Below are 16764 nucleotides of genomic sequence, written 5' to 3' on the forward strand. Positions count from 1 at the left end.
TGGAAATGTGCCCTGCGGGTGAATTAAATGACCACTTTCTTCTCTCGCTCTGCACTTTCAAAATGCTACACACAGCTTGCACACAGTCAATTTTTTTGTCAGTTTTTTCTCTCACAGTGTCTATGGCAGTTACGTTGGTTGAGCTTTGTGATTAAGCAATGCACAGCGTCAGTGTTTGTGTTGAAGGCAGTAGCTTAAAGTATCTAACACAAAGGAAAGGTTACTCCTCTCCTCTCCTCTATGTCTTGTGTTGTTGTGTGTCAGCTGTGATTCTGCTCCTGAAGAGCTGTTTAGTTTGAACGTCTGGATCCCAAGGCATTACCCATTGATGTCTCTAAACGAAGGAAAGGAGAGGAGATGGGTCCGCTGCTGCCCGTCTTGCACGCAATGTCTTCCTTCTGGTCTGGACAGGCCTCTCGTCGCTGGACATGAAAAGAAGGGATTAGTAGGAGGAGAGGAGAGAGGGAATGGGGTGGAGGGGTGGTTATTCACTTGGCTGTGTTTGACCCTCGGGGGGGTTAGGCTTCTGTTTGCCACGCTTTTATCCCATTCTGTCAATGGCAACATGCAACTCTTCTGAATGCTGCGTGAAATTGTCACAGCACCCATTGGTTTGGTAAGAACGCAAACAGACTGCTGGCATAGGGAGAGCTGAGAAGGGGAGGAGAGGGAAAGTTATTGTCAGAACTGGCTGATGTGGATGTGGTGGAGGAGTCACACGCAGGACACAGAAGCTAAGTCCAACCGACTTTACTGAACACACAAAAATAAACAGACTCTGGCCTCAACAACGTAGGAGGCGGACTATGCGCAACAATGCGCAAAACACAAATAATCCAAGGCGCACGAAACCATACAGTGCGACGACCGGAATATACAAAATCACAAATGACGAGCCGCACCAGTAGACAGGCGCACAATAACACACAACACATGACTAACAAAACGAGGAACTTATAGGAGACATAATCAACCAAAAAGGAAACAGGTGTACACAAAAGACAAAACGGGTGTGATTTAGAGTGATTGTAACCTTGTGTGTGTGACTGACTTTCTACTGTATATGGATGAATGTGTGTGTGTTTGTGTGTGCACGTGTTTGTGTGTGTGTGTTTGTGTGTGCACGTACGTGTATGTGTGTGGTCAATGGCTGTGTGACCTACAGTCCCGTGTAGCTCAGTTAGTACAGTATGGTGCTTGCAACGCCAGGGTTGTGGGTTTGATTCCCACGGGGGACAAGTATGAAAATGTATGCACTCGCTACTGTAAGTCGCTCTGCATAAGAGCGTCTGCTAAATTACTAAAATGTAAAAACAGATGTAAACCAAGGTCAATACGCTGCAACGACTAAAATAGCGTCACAGCTGAAACATGGCATGGTGCCAGCAAGTCATCCAAAACAGAATACTGCCCCATTTGTGCATGGCGGGGCCAGAACTTATATATAAATACCACTTTGTTGTGCAATTTGTAAACTGGAAAACATGATGAAAGATTGAGTGCTTGTGGAGGCCACATTATCACACAACAGAAAAGACTACATTACCCACGCATCACCCACACATAGTAACATGTGGTTCTAACTGCCCCCATAGATTAATGGTACATATTCAGAGATGGTTCATGACATGCTAGCATTCAGACATTTAGCATTATGTTAGCGTTTCAAACATTTCATAAGCTATCATCCATATGAAATGAATGCATCTTGCTCAAAGCACACACAGATGCAGCATGCAAACAACTCAACACATGTAGCACGTTCTGAGTAAACAATTTGGTATTCTTGATTCTCCAATCATCGTTTAATTGACCCAATATACTTTTTCCAACCCCCGGCACCTTTAGCCTCTCTTAATGTTCCAGATGAAGCATTTTGATGAGATCGCAGGAGAAAAAGTTTAAGGAGAAATCCACCTCTTTAAGTGGCTAATTGATTAGTCATCTGGTTAAGAGCGTTGGGCCAATAACCAAAAGGTTGCTGTTTCGAATCCCTGAGACGGCAAGGTGGAAAAATCTGCTGTTCTGTCCTTTTGCAAGGTAGTTTAACCCCCAACAACTGCTCCGTGCGGGCCGATGACGTCGATTAAAGCAGCTCTGCGCACCTCTCTGATTCAGAGGGGTTGGGTTAAATGAGGAAGTCACATTTCGGTTGAATGCATTCAGTTGTGCAACTGACTAGGTATCCTCATACCCATTTGAACATTCTAACCTCCCCAGGAGTGTTCTACCCACTAAGGAGGATAAAAGAGGACGTGGAAAATGGCTCAATCTTAGGGGTTCGAGTCATACTTTATGGGTTCAAGTGCATCTCATATGACATCCCATTTCAATGGTACATTGGTTAGTTTATTCCAGGTGTCCTTGCAGGTACTGTTTGACATGTCCCTGAAAGGCTATTCCATTGAGATATAGTGTTAATAAATTACCTGTTGTATTATAGTGAGATGATGATGATGGAGTGAGATTGACAACTTGACTGATTGACACTCATCCCCTGCTGTTACCATATATACCGTAATTTTCGGACTATAAGCCGCGCCTTTTTTTCCCATTTTTCGACCCTGCGGCTTATATAACGGTGCGGCTAATCTATGGATTTTTACAGCTAACGGCCATCTATGGATTTTACAGGTTACAGTCCACCAACTTTAACTCTATGGGCTCTATGACCGGTCCGCGCCCCCCACCTTTAAGCGGCGGGCTCCAGCAGGAAAAGCTGGAGGCCGGAAAAGAGTGAGACAGGTAGCGCGCAAAAGTAAAAGTGGAACCGAGAGTGGTACGAGAGACAGAACGAGAGCAAGACAGACAGACATTACGAGAGCGAGACAGTTTGTGCAAAGGAAGTTTTCATGCACAAACCCTCATTATGGAAAACAAACGTAGAAATGCATATGATGCAGCTTTTAAGTTAAAGGCAGTCAATCTGGCTGTAAAAGAAGGAAATAGAGCTGCTGCACGTAGCCTTGGCATCAATGAGTCAATGGTGAGACGTTGGAGACGCCAGCGGGAAGAACTGTCTCAATGCAAAAAGTCAAAAAAAGCTTTCATATGGTAATTAAACATTAAAACACCTGCGGCTTATAGTCCAGTGCGGCTTATATATGTACACATCATTCAATTTAGCTGCTGCGGCTTATACTCCGGTGCGCCTTATAGTGCGGAAAATACGGTAACTGTAAGTCCTGTCCACCGGCTAACTATTTCTCTCTTTCTCCTATTGTGTGTGTGTTTTAGGCCTTTTCCTTCGGAGGACACTGCTCTGAATGAGGATGACGTGTACCGGAGTCTTGAGGACCTGGCAGAGTAAGTACCCAGACCCCCCCCCCATCACTCACACACACATTGCAATCCCCACAACATATGGACGGAACAGCGGAGCAAAGCTCTGAGCCGTAACCAAGCATCCTGACACCTTCCTCCATCCGCCTGTTTACACAAACTCCATGCCCTCCGTCACTCTGACCGTTGCCATGGTGACACCAGCAGCACATTAGCTTCCTGCCTGTCTAGCTGCCTGGTTGTCTCAGTGACTGGATGGCTGGCTGGATAGCTTGGGTGATGGGTGGGTGGGTTTGAAAGCCAGCTCATGCCGAGGCAGCGGCAGGGAGGCTGGGTTGGGGTGGAGGCTGTGGTGTGCGTCAGCTCCCATTCCTCTCTGATTAATGGAGAATAATTAGACGCTGCACTATGATAGGTGTTATTCATCACCCAGAGAGTGGGAGAGAAGAGAGGGAGGGAGGGAGGGGGGGAGAGATGGATAACAGAGTGCCACCACCTCTGCCTGCTGAATACATTACTGGAGGAAAACGTGCACAAGCAGAGAGGTGTGCGGGCCAAGCAAGCTAATACTGGATTAGAGCTCAGATTAGCTCCCAGCCCAACACTGGGCCCTTACTGGATAGGAAGTGCCGAACACACAGCATAGTAAACACACAGGTGCATGCTGTAAATGTCAGTAAATACTGTACATTGGTTTAGAAGTGACCCTGCCCACAGCTTTATTGTGGCTAACTTTTCCATCCAACAGCCTTCATCAACCCGAAACGGTGCCTGAGGATGGCCCACAGCATCATCAAGGACCCCACACACCTCAGCCACGAGCTGTACATATGACTTATAAAACTTCAAACTTCAAACAAAGCAAAGAACAAGCAATCTCAAAATGGAGTAAAGGACCAGGCACTTAATTATTTCTGGTGGTCCTGTGAAGCATTACTGTGATGGTCCTATGATGTTTTACCTTTAGTGGTGTTGCAGGCAGCCGGGGGTGTCAAGGCACAAAGAATATGGTAAAAGTCCTCTGCGTATGGTAAAAGTCCCCTGCCCTATAACCCAACCTCTCTCTCTCTGATAACCTGTTGGGTCATAACACCTTCTCTGACCTGCCTGGAGCCTACAGTGATCCCATAGTCATTCCAGAAGGGTTGGGCCCTAGCCTCTTACTTCAGTGTGAACCTGCTCTTTGTTTCACCTCCAGGTGCAAAGTGCTGCTGTATCTTACTGAATGAATCAAACCGCAGTGTAGCATGGACACCCTTGACCTATAGAGGAACAATTATGCTTTTCATTCTCATCCACGGCCCCAGTCCACGTAATTGATTCATCAGGAGGTTCTGCATGTCATGCAGTGGCACACACTTAAGCAAGCAATTACCCCGCCCTCATAGCGTTATTAATTGGCCCATAATATTGATGTACGTTGATTTAAGATGAGTGTGTGAGTGAAATGAGCGAATGATATGCCAGTGGGTCAGCGGGTTTAAAAAACTCTACAAAACAAGAGTTCTGCTAGAGATTATAGTGAAATATATAATACTGCATGAGGCTGATGCGCCTCATAGAACATAGATATTTGAGTTCATGTTAAGGGACTCTGGTACTTGTCTGTTGGAGTAAAGGTCTCAGTAAAGGTTTTGTTCTGTACCTTGTTGAATGAGCTGAAATAACTTTTTCCATATTTACAGTATCATGTCAAATGTGTTCATGTCAAGGTATATGTAATTGGAATGAAGCTGGCAGATAACAATGTGATCCCACCTGAAATGACTGGAATGGTGTGGTCATGAAATTGAGTTTGTGAGAGTGTGTATGTGTTTGTGTGAGTGTGTGCGTGCATGTGTGTGTATCTGCGCACGCATACGTATGTTTACCTGAGGCAGGTTCTCCTTAATTGATGTCTCTCAGGTTAATCTTCTCAACGTTAGCACTGCTTCCTGCCTATGGCTCTGTAATGTCAACTCTGAGTAGTGCTCTGCTCTTCGCTGTGTAGAGTTAGTCCATCCTGAAGTTGACAAAGCATGAAATGTGGCCGATTGGGTGCAGTTGCCAAGGGACAATTTTTCTCTGAATGACAATATTCAGATTGAGAAGCAATAATGTCAGAAAGGCTTTACATCACGGCAATAACAGTATATTGCTATCACTCCTTGGCGGGTGTAGTCAAGATTTAAAGCTGAAAAATCAATGTACTGTAAGGTTAGAATCAAAGACTTCTGTGTTACAGTTGATGTCACAAACTAGGCTTCCATCCAATTGGCGACAGATTTTCATGCGAATATATGCGTATTTTCCCACCAGAGACGTGTTTCCATCAAATTGACTTGTTGCAGATAAAAGGTTGTGCGTGGCGAAGTAGTGCACATAAAAATAGCTTTTGCGGTTAAATTCCCATGTACCGAATTTTTTTTAGCATTTTCAACTCTACTGATGGTTTTGTCACAAAAAATGTTGCGTTATATAGCGAATGTGCCCATTCTGGTATTGACACCTGCGCTCTAGACAACAGCTCGCAGATACAGTGCGGGTATAGCCTACATGATTCGATTATTATGGACATAAGAGCTAGATTATTTTTATTTGTCAAACGGAAGCCAACCATAGATCATCATGTCACCAGAATAAGACCTCGATATTTATTGGAAAGGAGCACCAAGCTCATCACCTTGCACTGTCACCACCCTGTGAAGTTCATCATAACTTAACTTGCATGGTTTCCCGAGTCGTAGTGGGAGGACCACACAACATGTCATCGCGTGACTCCCAAGTTTACTTCGATATGATGGTTATTATATCAATATTTGCACATAAAAGCATTTCCACCACCATTTCTCACATAATTAATTTTACCAACACAAAAAGATCCCACCTTGTCTAGCGTGTTTTGTTTAGTCAACATTTCAAAAGTTTCCATCAGGCTAGTCGTGACATTTTTTTTCTGGCATGTACTTTACTCGCATAAAAAAGGTTTGATGGTAACCTGGTTACAGAGGATAATGAGGGAACATTTTTATCACTAAGTCTATATATTTCACTGAGTAATTGGTGAGCATTTAGGGAAATCTAAATTGAACTCAGAGTAAAGAATAGTGTTGAGACATCACATGTAACGTATCCTCTGTAGCCCCATGTTACGCACGCCTCTCGGAAGAGGGAACGCAACACCCTGCTACAACTCAACTTTCCGTGGTGCGAAAGAGGTATGGGACTGTAGGTGTGAGTAAGGATGACAAAAGGCAGAGAATAAAGAAGCATTCTCCTTAGTTTTAGCTTCCTCAATGGACATTACCGAAGTAAAACACTTGCGAAGACTGGTGTCTCTCTTTTGACATTCAATCACCTTCTCAGGGGTGACAGACAAAAGAATGTCATGTAATTGGGGCGCGATTTCACTTTCCCCTGCCTTAGTTTTTACGGGAGTAGAAACTGTCGGCATAGCAGAAGGAATACTCGGTGCATTGTCTTCTACCTCAACCTTCTCAAAAATGGAACTAGCCAAATCCACCACATCTCCTAGCTTGCGAGATTGTGCCCTCGTTAACACACAAGCTGGAAAAACATGTGGAAATGCTTGAACCAGCTTATCATCTGCAATTCTGATTTCTGGGTTGTCTACTACCTCTAACACAGGAGTGACGTTACCACCAGCAATATCATTCCCTAGTAACAATGTACTCCTTTTACTGGCAGTGTAGACACTACACCAACTCGGAAACATCCTGATACCAAGTCTGACACTAAGTGGACCCAGTGTAATGGTACATGTACTGTTTTTGTCTCGATCCCCTGTAATATGACATGCGAGCCACAATATGTTTCATGAGACCAGGGTAAAGCATCAGTAACCATTACTGACTGCGCCGCCCCGGTGTCTCGTAAGATTTGAATGGGCTTTTGATCAGCTTGTTCTCCAGTTAAGGAAACACAACCGGCAAATATAAACGGAGCATAGACAGGATCCGGTTTCTCAAATGCTGAATCAATAACTCGGTCCAACGGACGAGCCAAAGACTTGACTAAACCCATACTTTTCATTTTTGGGGACGGTGACCGGGACTGTTTCAGTTTATTTTTCAAAACCGGGCAGTCTGCAATCACATGACCCTTTTGGTGACAGTAAAAACATTCACGGTTTTCATGAAAAGGCTTAGGGTTGTCAGAGGAAGCGCGACCTGAACGAGGCACTGATGATGTAATCGTTCGGTCTTCAAAACGAGGCGCACCAAAGACAGTCTTGTGTGTCAAAGCGTACTCATCTGCTAACACTGCTGCCTGGGCCAATGTCACCACTTTCTGTTCATTTAAATGAACTACAATTCTATCAGGGAGGTTGCTTTTAAAATCCTAAACTCCCGAATCTCAGCAAAGGTGTTAGCTTTGCTGGCTGAACACCAGCGATTAAACAGAGACTCTTTGTCCCTTGCAAACTCAACAAAAGTACGGTGAGATGTTTTTTTGTGGTTCCTGAAGCGCTGTCTATAAGCTTCAGGTACCAACTCATAAGCCCGCAACACGGTAGTTTTAACTGTATCATACTGTAAACTGTTCTTCCAGGGAGAGAGCAGCTACTACTTCCTGGGCTTTCCCAGACAATTTACATTGTAACAGGAGCGGCCAAACCTCGCGTGGCCAATGTAGCGCAGCTGCCACACGCTCAAAAGCAAAAAAATAGGAATCAACTTCCGACTCTCGGAATGGAGGGACTAACGCTATATTTTTACTTAAATCAAATTGGGCTTGATGATAAGCAGTTTGTGGAGTCGCACTGAAGCCAGTGTCTAGCTCCAGTTGTCGGATTCTCACCTCCTTTTCCTTTTCAATTTCCATTTTCCTTATTTCAAGTTCAAACTGCATCTGTCTCTCTTTATCTTTTTGCTCCATTTCTAACCGGGCCAGCCTCACCTTTAGCCTAGCGGTCCCGCTTGAACGACCTGAAGCAGAAGATAAAGGATTGAATCGGAGCAATGTAAAGGGGGTACGAGCAACCCCTTCCTCCGTCCTGTCCTCCGACTTGGCATCGGAAGGTCTACCCGTCTCCTCTCCTGAAGCCTCCCGCTCCTCATCTTGAAATGAGAGAATTCGCTCTCTCACTAAACCCTCCCTGACTAGCACAAAAAGCTCTGCCTTTAGGGCTTTCTCAGGGACAACAATTCCATAATGGTGACCAATAGCAAAAAGATCTGTTTTCCGAAACCTCACCAAACTATCAACAGAGGGCGCTTCAATGAACTTGGAGGCAGCCATCTTGTATACAGCAGCCTCCTGAATACACACAAACTAAACAAGTCACCCAAACTCACAACCTACCATTACACCTCAATCACAACTCAGAGAGCTCAGTGCAGCAGGGTCCGGTGGGTTTAATGAAATCCCAGACGAGCCCCCATTATGTTACGCACGCCTCTCGGAAGAGGGAACGCAACACCCTGCTACAACTCAACTCTCCGTGGTGTGAAAGAGGTATGGAACTGTAGGTGTGAGTACGGATGACAAAAGGCAGAGAATACCGTTAACAGGGAATTTATTCCTTCGCACGGTAAGTTTGGGGAAAAGGGGCTGGACGGAACCAAAGCAAAGAAAGTAAATATCAAAGCCCCCTCTCCTACCTTACCTGCCTACCCACTACATACTTAACTAGCACCACCTGGTGCACTAACCAAAATACAAGGGATGGTCCGCCCAGGTCTTTCCTAGTGTGCATAGACAGTCAACTTCTACGGGTAATGTATGCCCGCGGGCCTCTTGCCTAAGCACTCCCTAGGTGCCTTCCCCTTCCCCCCTTGGGAACAAATGAAACAGAATAATACAAACTGGTTCACAACAAAACCTGAGAAAAAATACTAACTCAGGACATTAAAGATACTCTCTGAGCAACAAACTAACACAAAACATTTCAATCAGCTCTCACAGCAACAACTACACAGTACATACCAAATGTCTTAGCAACAACCAACATGCTATAACTCTCAGCAATTCTGGTTCCCCTCTCCTCTTCTGAGCAACAGAACTGGGGCTTATATAGCTTCAGAAGGAGTTGGTAATTGGAGACAGCTGCGTCCTGACGAGGGCGCAGGGTCAGCTCTCCAATCATCAATGTTCATTGACCAATCAGCTGCTTGTTGGGGAATTTCAGGAACCAATTTCCTGAAATACATACATGAAAATACACAACCTACAACACAGAAACTGGGGAACGTAACACCCCACAAGATCCATATACTGTATCCCTGTGACTGCACTGCCTGTGTGGGATGGATGTGAATGTCAGTTAGGTGTGAGGTGTACAACACCAGGGCAGGCTGAGGGAGCCAATCTGATATGGAACATATAGAGGACAAATATAAAGGCAAATATAGGACATACACTGAGTATACAAAACATTAGGAAAAAACATTATTTCCGTGACATAACATTCTTTCCATGACAGATTGACCAGGTGAATGCAGCTGAAAGCTATGATCCCTTATTTATGTCACCTGTTATATCCACTTCAATCAGTGTAGATGAAGGGGAGGAGACAGGTTAAAGAAGGATTTTTAAACCTTGAGACAATTGAGATATGGATTGTGTATGTTGAAGGGTGAATGGGCAAGACAAAATATTGATGTGCCTTTGAACGGGGTATGGTTGTAGGAGCCAGGCGCACCGGTTTGAGTGTGTCAAGAACTACAATGCTGCTGGGTTTTTCATGCTCAATAGTTTCCCATGTGTATCAAGAATGGTCCATCACCCAAAGGACATCCAGCCAATTTGACACAACTGTGAGAAGAATTGGCGTCAACAAGGGCCAGCATCCCTGTGGAACGCTTTCGACACCTTGTAGCCCCACGGTATATGTCCACGCCCCAACGAATTGAGGATATTCTGAGGGAAAAAGGGGATGCAATATTAATATTAATATCAATATTAGGAAGGTGTCCTTAATGTTTTGTATACTCAGTGTATATATATATTTTTGACAAATATAGGACATGTATAAGCACCCACCCACCAGGTGGATATGAGGTTAGTCCTGTTTTGTAGGAGATTTCCGCTGCTGATTACAGAAGGAGTGGCATGATGGTGGTGCTGTCTCCATGTGTTGCTCTTTGTCCAACTACTCCTCCTTATCTTATCTCAGTTCAAGCCTGGACAATGTCACCTTGTCTGGGCATGGCTTCCCGTTCACGTCATCACTATCAACTTGACTGTATCTGTCCGTTCATGACAGTCTGCTATTGTTGGGAAAAGCTATGAAAAGCCTACCTACAAAAGAACTTGAAGGAGAATACAGGTTCAGGGATTTTTCTGCTCTTTTAGGCGGCCCGCCCAAGCAGTGTAAAATAATAAAATAATAATTAAACTTCGGGATGGAAAAACGCTTTCAGTGTAAACTTAAACGACTAAAACCTGATAGACAGTGCCTTCAGAAAGTATTCAGACCTCTTGACGTTTTTATCATTTTGTTACGTTACAGCCTTATTCTAAAATTGATTAAATCATTTTTTTCCCTCATCAATCTACACACAATACCCCATAATGACAAAGCAAAAACAGGTTTTTAGAAATGTTTGCTAATTAATTAAAAATTAAAAACGGAAATATCACATTTACATAAGTATTCAGACCCTTTACTCAGTACTTTGTTGAAGCACCTTTGGCAGCGATTACAGCCTCAAGTCTCCTTGGGTATGACGCTACAAGCTTGGCACATCTATATTTGGGGAGTTTCTCCCATTCTTCTCTGCAGGTCCTCTCAAGCTCTGTCAGGTTGGATGGGGAGCGTTGCTGCACAGCTATTTTTAGGTCTCTCCAGAGATGTTTGATCGGGTTCAAGTCCGGGCTCTGGCTGGGCCACTCAAGGACATTCAGACACTTGTCCTGAAGCCACTCCTGCGTTGTCTTGGCTGTGTGCTTAGGGTCGTTGTCCTGTTGGAAGGTGAACCTTCGCCCCAGTCAGAGGTCCTGAGCGCTCTGGAGCAGATTTTCATCAAGGATCTCTCTGTACTTTGCTCCGTTCATCTTTGCCTCGATCCTGACTAGTCTCCCAGTCCCTGCCGCTGAAAAACATCCCCACAGCATGATGCTGCCACCACCATGCTTCACCGTAGGGATGGTGCCAGGATTCCTCCAAACATGACACTTGGCATTCAAGCCAAGGAGTTCAATCTTGGATTCATCAGACCAGAGAATATTGTTTCTCATGGTCTGAGAGTCTTTAGGTGCCTTTTGGCAAACTCCAAGCTTGCTGTCATGTGCCTTTTACTGAGGAGTTGCTTCCGGCTGGCCGCTCTACCATAAAGGCCTTATTGGTGGAGTGCTGCAGAGATGGTTGTCCTTCTGGAAGGTTCTCCCATTTCCACAGAGGAACTCTAGAGCTCTGTCAGAGTGACCATCGGGTTCTTGGTCACCTCCCTGACCAAGGTCCTTTTCCCCCGATTGCTCAGTTTGGCCGGGCAGCCAGCTCTAGGAAGAGACTTGGTGGTTCCAAACTTCTTCCATTTAAGAAGGATGGAGGCCACTGTGTTCTTGGGGACCTTCAATGTTGCAGAAATGTTTTGGTACCCTTCCCCAGATCTGTGCCTCGACACAATCCTGTCTCTGAGCTCTACGGACAATTCCTTCGATCTCATGGTTTGGTTTTTGCTCTGACATGCACTGTCAACTGTGGGACCTTATATAGACAGGTGTGTGCCTTTCCAAATCATGTCCAATCAATTGAATTTACCACAGGTGGACCAATCAAGTTATAGAAACATCTCAAGGATGATCAATGGAAACAGGATGCACCTGAGCTCAATTTCGAGTCTAATAGGAAAGGGTCTGAATACTTATGTAAATAAGGTATTTCTATTTTTTATTTTTTTAATATTTTCAAAAATATTTAAAAACCTGTTTTCGCTTTGTCATCATGGGGTATTGTGTGTAGATTGCTTTGGATTTTTTGTATTCTTATCCATTTCAGAATAAGGCTGTAACGTAACAAAATGTGGAAGAAGTCAAGGGTCTGAATACTTTCCGAAGCCACTTTAAAGTATGTAGAAAATAGTTGATGAAGCATGAAATCGGGTGCTGTTGCCAAGGGACTATTTTTCTCTGAATGACAATATTCAGATTGAGAAGCAAAAATGTCAGAAAGGCTTTACATCACGGCAATAACAGTATATTGCTATCACTCCTTGGCGGGTGTAGTCAAGATTCAAAGCTGACAAATCAATGTACTGTAAGGTTAGAATCAAAGAGTTCTGTTTTACAGTTGATGTCACAAACTAGGCTTCTATCCAATTGGCGACAGATTTTAATGTGAATATATCCATCAAATCGACTTGTTGCAGATAAAAGGTTGTGAGTGACGAAGTAGTGCACATAAAAATAGCTTTTGCGGTTAAATTCCCATGTACCTAAAAAGAAATCACATTTTCAACTCTACTGTGCGGGTATAGCCTATATGATTAGATTATTATGGACAAAAGAGCGAGCCAACCATCAATCATAATGTCACCAGAATAAGACCCTCGATATTTATTGGAAAGGAACATCAAGCTCATCACCTTGCACTGTCACCACCCTGTGAAGTTCATCATAACTTAACTTGCATTGTTTCCCGAGTCGTAGTGGGTGGACCACACAACATGTCATCGCGTGACTCCCAAGTTTACTTCGATATGATGGTTATTATATCAATATTTGCACATAAAAGCGTTTCCACCACCATTTCTCGCATAATTAATTTTACCAACACAAAAAAAAAAAGATCCCACCTTGTCTAGGGTGTTTTGTTTAGTCAACATTTCAAAAGTTTCCATCAGGCTAGTCGTGACATTTTTTCCACCGCCAATGTACTTTACTCGCATACAAAGTTTAGATGGAAACCTGTTTACAGAGGATAATGAGGGAACATTTTTTATCACTAAGTCTACAGTCGTGGTCAAAGTTTTGAGAATGACACAAATACTAATTTTCACAACGTCTGCTGCCTCAGTTTTGATGATGGCAATTTGCATATATTCCAGAATGTCATGAAGAGTGATCAGATGAATTGCAATTAAATGCAAAGTCCCTCTTTGCCATGAAAATGAACTTAATCCCCAAAAAACATTTCCACTGCATTTCAGCCCTGCCACAAAAGCACCAGCTGCCATCATGTCAGTGATTCTCTCGTTAACACAGGTGAGAGTGTTGACGAGGACAAGGCTGGAGATCACTCTGTCATGCTGATTGAGTTAGAATAACAGACTGGAAGCTTTAAAAGGAGGGTGGTGCTTGAATTCATTGTTCTTCCTCTGTTAACCATGGTTACCTGCAAGGAAACACGTGCCATCATCATTGCTTTGCACAAAAAGGGCTTCACAGGCAAGGATATTCCTGCTAGTAAGATTGTACCGAAATCAAACATTTATCGGATCATCAAGAACTTCAAGGAGAGAGGTTCAATTGTTGTGAAGAAGGCGTCAGGGCGCCCAAGAAAGTCCAGCAAGCGCCAGGACCGTCTCCTAAAGTTGATTCAGCTGCGGGATCGGGGCACCACCAGTGCATAGCTTGCTCAGGAATGGCAGCAGGCAGGTGTGAGTGCATCTGCACGCACAGTAAGGCGACAACTTTTGGAGGATGGCCTGGTGTCAAGAAGGGCAGCAAAGAAGCCACTTCTCTCCAGGAAAAACATCAGGGACAGATATTCTGCAAAAGGTACAGGGATTGGACTGCTGAGGACTGGGATAAAGTAATTTTCTCTGATGAATCCCCTTTCCGATTGTTTGGGACATCTGGAAAACACCTTGTCCGGAGAAGACACGGTGAGCGCTACCATCAGTCCTGTGTCATGCCAACAGTAAAGCATCCTGAGACAATTCATGTGTGGGGTTGCTTCTCAGCCAAGGGAGTGGGCTCACTCACAATTTTGCCTAAGAACACAGCCATGAATAATGAATGGTACCAACACATCCTCAGAGAGCAACTTCTCCCAACCATCCAAGAACAGTTTGGTGACGACCAATGCCTTTTCCAGCATGATGGAGCACCTTGCCATAAGGCAAAAGTGATAACGAAGTGGCTCGGGGAACAGAACATTGACATTTTGGGTCCATGGCCAGGAAACTCCCCAGACCTTAATCCCATTGAGAACTTGTGGTCGATCCTCAAGAGGCGGGTGGAGAAAACCCCCCACAAATTCTGACAAACTCCAAGCATTGATTATGCAAGAATGGGCTGCCATCAGTCAGGATGTGGCCCAGAAGTTAATTGACAGCATGCCAGGGCGGATTGCAGAGGTCTTGAAAAAGAAGGATTAACACTGCAAATATTGACTCTTTGCATAAACTTAATGTAATGATCAATAAAAGCCTTTGACACTTATGGAATGCTTGTAATTATACTTCAGTATACCATAGTAACATCTGACAAAAATATCTCATAACACTGAAGCGGCGAACTTTGTGAAGACCAATACTTGTGTCATTCTCAAAACTTTTGACCACGATTGTATATATTTCACTGAGTAATTGGTGAGCATTTAGGGAAATCTAAATTGAACTCAGAGTAAAGAATAGTGTTGAGACATCACATGTAACGTATCCTCTGCGGGCCCACAAGATCCATAGACTGTATCCCTGTGACTGCACTGCCTGTGTGGGATGGATGTATATGTCAGTTAGGTGTGAGGTGTACAACACCAGGGCAGGCTGAGGGAGCCAATCTGAAATGGAACATACAGATGAAGTCGGAAGTTTACATACAGTTAGGTTGGAGTCATTAAAACCTGTTTTTCAACCACTCCACAAATTTCTTGTTAACAAACTATAGTTTTGGCAAGTCGGTTAGGACATCTACAGTGAGGGAAAAAAGTATTTGATCCCCTGCTGATTTTGTATGTTTGTCCACTGACAAAGACATGATCAGTGTATAATTTTAATGGTAAGTTTATTTGAACAGTGAGAGACAGAATAATAACAAAAATAATCTAGAGAAACGCATGTCAAAAATGTTATAAATTGATTTGCATTTTAATGAGGGAAATAAGTATTTGACCCCTCTGCAAAACATGACTTAGTACTTGGTGGCAAAACCCTTGTTGGAAATCACAGAGGTCAGACATTTCTTGTAGTTGGCCACCAGGTTTGCACACATCTCAGGAGGGATTTTGTTCCACTCCTCTTTGCAGATCATCTCCAAGTCATTAAGGTTTCGAGGCTGACGTTTGGCAACTCGAACCTTCAGCTCCCTCCACAGATTTTCTATGGGATTAAGGTCTGGAGACTGGCTAGGCCACTCCAGGACCTTAATGTGCTTCTTCTTGAGCCACTCCTTTGTTGCCTTGGCCATGTGTTTTGGATCATTGTCATGCTGGAATACCCATCCACCACCCATTTTCAATGCCCTGGCTGAGGGAAGGAGGTTCTCACCCAAGATTTGACGGTACATGGCACCGTCCATCGTCCCTTTGATGCGGTGAAGTTGTCCTGTCCCCTTAGCAGAAAAACACCCCCAAAGCATAATGTTTCCACCTCCATGTTTGACGGTGGGGATGGTGTTCTTGGGGTCATAGGCAGCATTCCTCCTCCTCCAAACACGGCGAGTTGAGTTGATGCCAAAGAGCTCGATCTTGGTCTCATCTGACCACAACACTTTCACCCAGTTCTCCTCTGAATCATTCAGATGTTCATTGGCAAACTTCAGACAGCCCTGTATATGTGCTTTCTTGAGCAGGGGGACCTTGCGGGCGCTGCAGGATTTCAGTCCTTCACGGCGTAGTGTGTTACCAATTGTTTTCTTGGTGACTATGGTCCCAGCTGCCTTGAGATCATTGACAAGATCCTCCCATGTAGTTCTGGGCTGATTCCTCAACGTTCTCATGATCATTGCAACTCCACAAGGTGAGATCTTGCATGAAGCCCCAGGCCGAGGGAGATTGACAGTTATTTTGTGTTTCTTCCATTTGCGAATAATTGCACCAACTGTTGTCACCTTCTCACCAAGCTGCTTGGCGATGGTCTTGTAGCCCATTCCAGCCTTGTGTAGGTCTACAATCTTGTCCCTGACATCCTTGGAGAGCTCTTTGGTATTGGCCATGGTGGAGAGTTTGGAATCTGATTGATTGATTGCTTCTGTGGACAGGTGTCTTTTATACAGGTAACAAACTGAGATTAGGAGCACTCCCTTTAAGAGTGTGCTGCTAATCTCAGCTCGTTACCTGTATAAAAGACACCTGGGAGCCAGAAATCTTTCTGATTGAGAGGGGGTCAAATACTTATTTCCCTCATTAAAATGCAAATCAATTTATAACATGTTTTACATGCGTTTTTCTTGAGTTTGTTGTTGTTATTCTGTCTCTCACTGTTCAAATAAACCTACCATTACAATTATAGACTGATCATTTCTTTGTCAGTGGGCAAACGTACAAAATCAGCAGGGGATCAAATACTTTTTTCCCTCACTGTATACCATGATATTTGCAATTTTACTAAATAACCCTCCAATTGTTCTCCACTAATTCCCCCGCTAATACCCCTC

General features: G+C 44.1%; 1 protein-coding gene across 1 annotated transcript in view; it reads left to right on the forward strand.

Moving 5' to 3' along the window:
* Window positions 1–16764, forward strand: part of LOC311099812 (guanine nucleotide exchange factor VAV2-like) — a gene marked incomplete at its 5' end in the record, with an annotated part of 160744 nt that overhangs the window by 103991 nt on the left and 39989 nt on the right. The window contains one exon of the mRNA XM_084140560.1: window positions 3238–3306. Within this exon, the coding sequence (XP_083996686.1) occupies window positions 3238–3306 (69 nt within the window). The remainder of the gene's footprint in view (window positions 1–3237; window positions 3307–16764) is intronic.

Source organism: Coregonus lavaretus (assembly GCF_964263955.1).
Source record: "Coregonus lavaretus genome assembly, chromosome: 24".
Lineage (NCBI taxonomy): Eukaryota > Metazoa > Chordata > Actinopteri > Salmoniformes > Salmonidae > Coregonus > Coregonus lavaretus.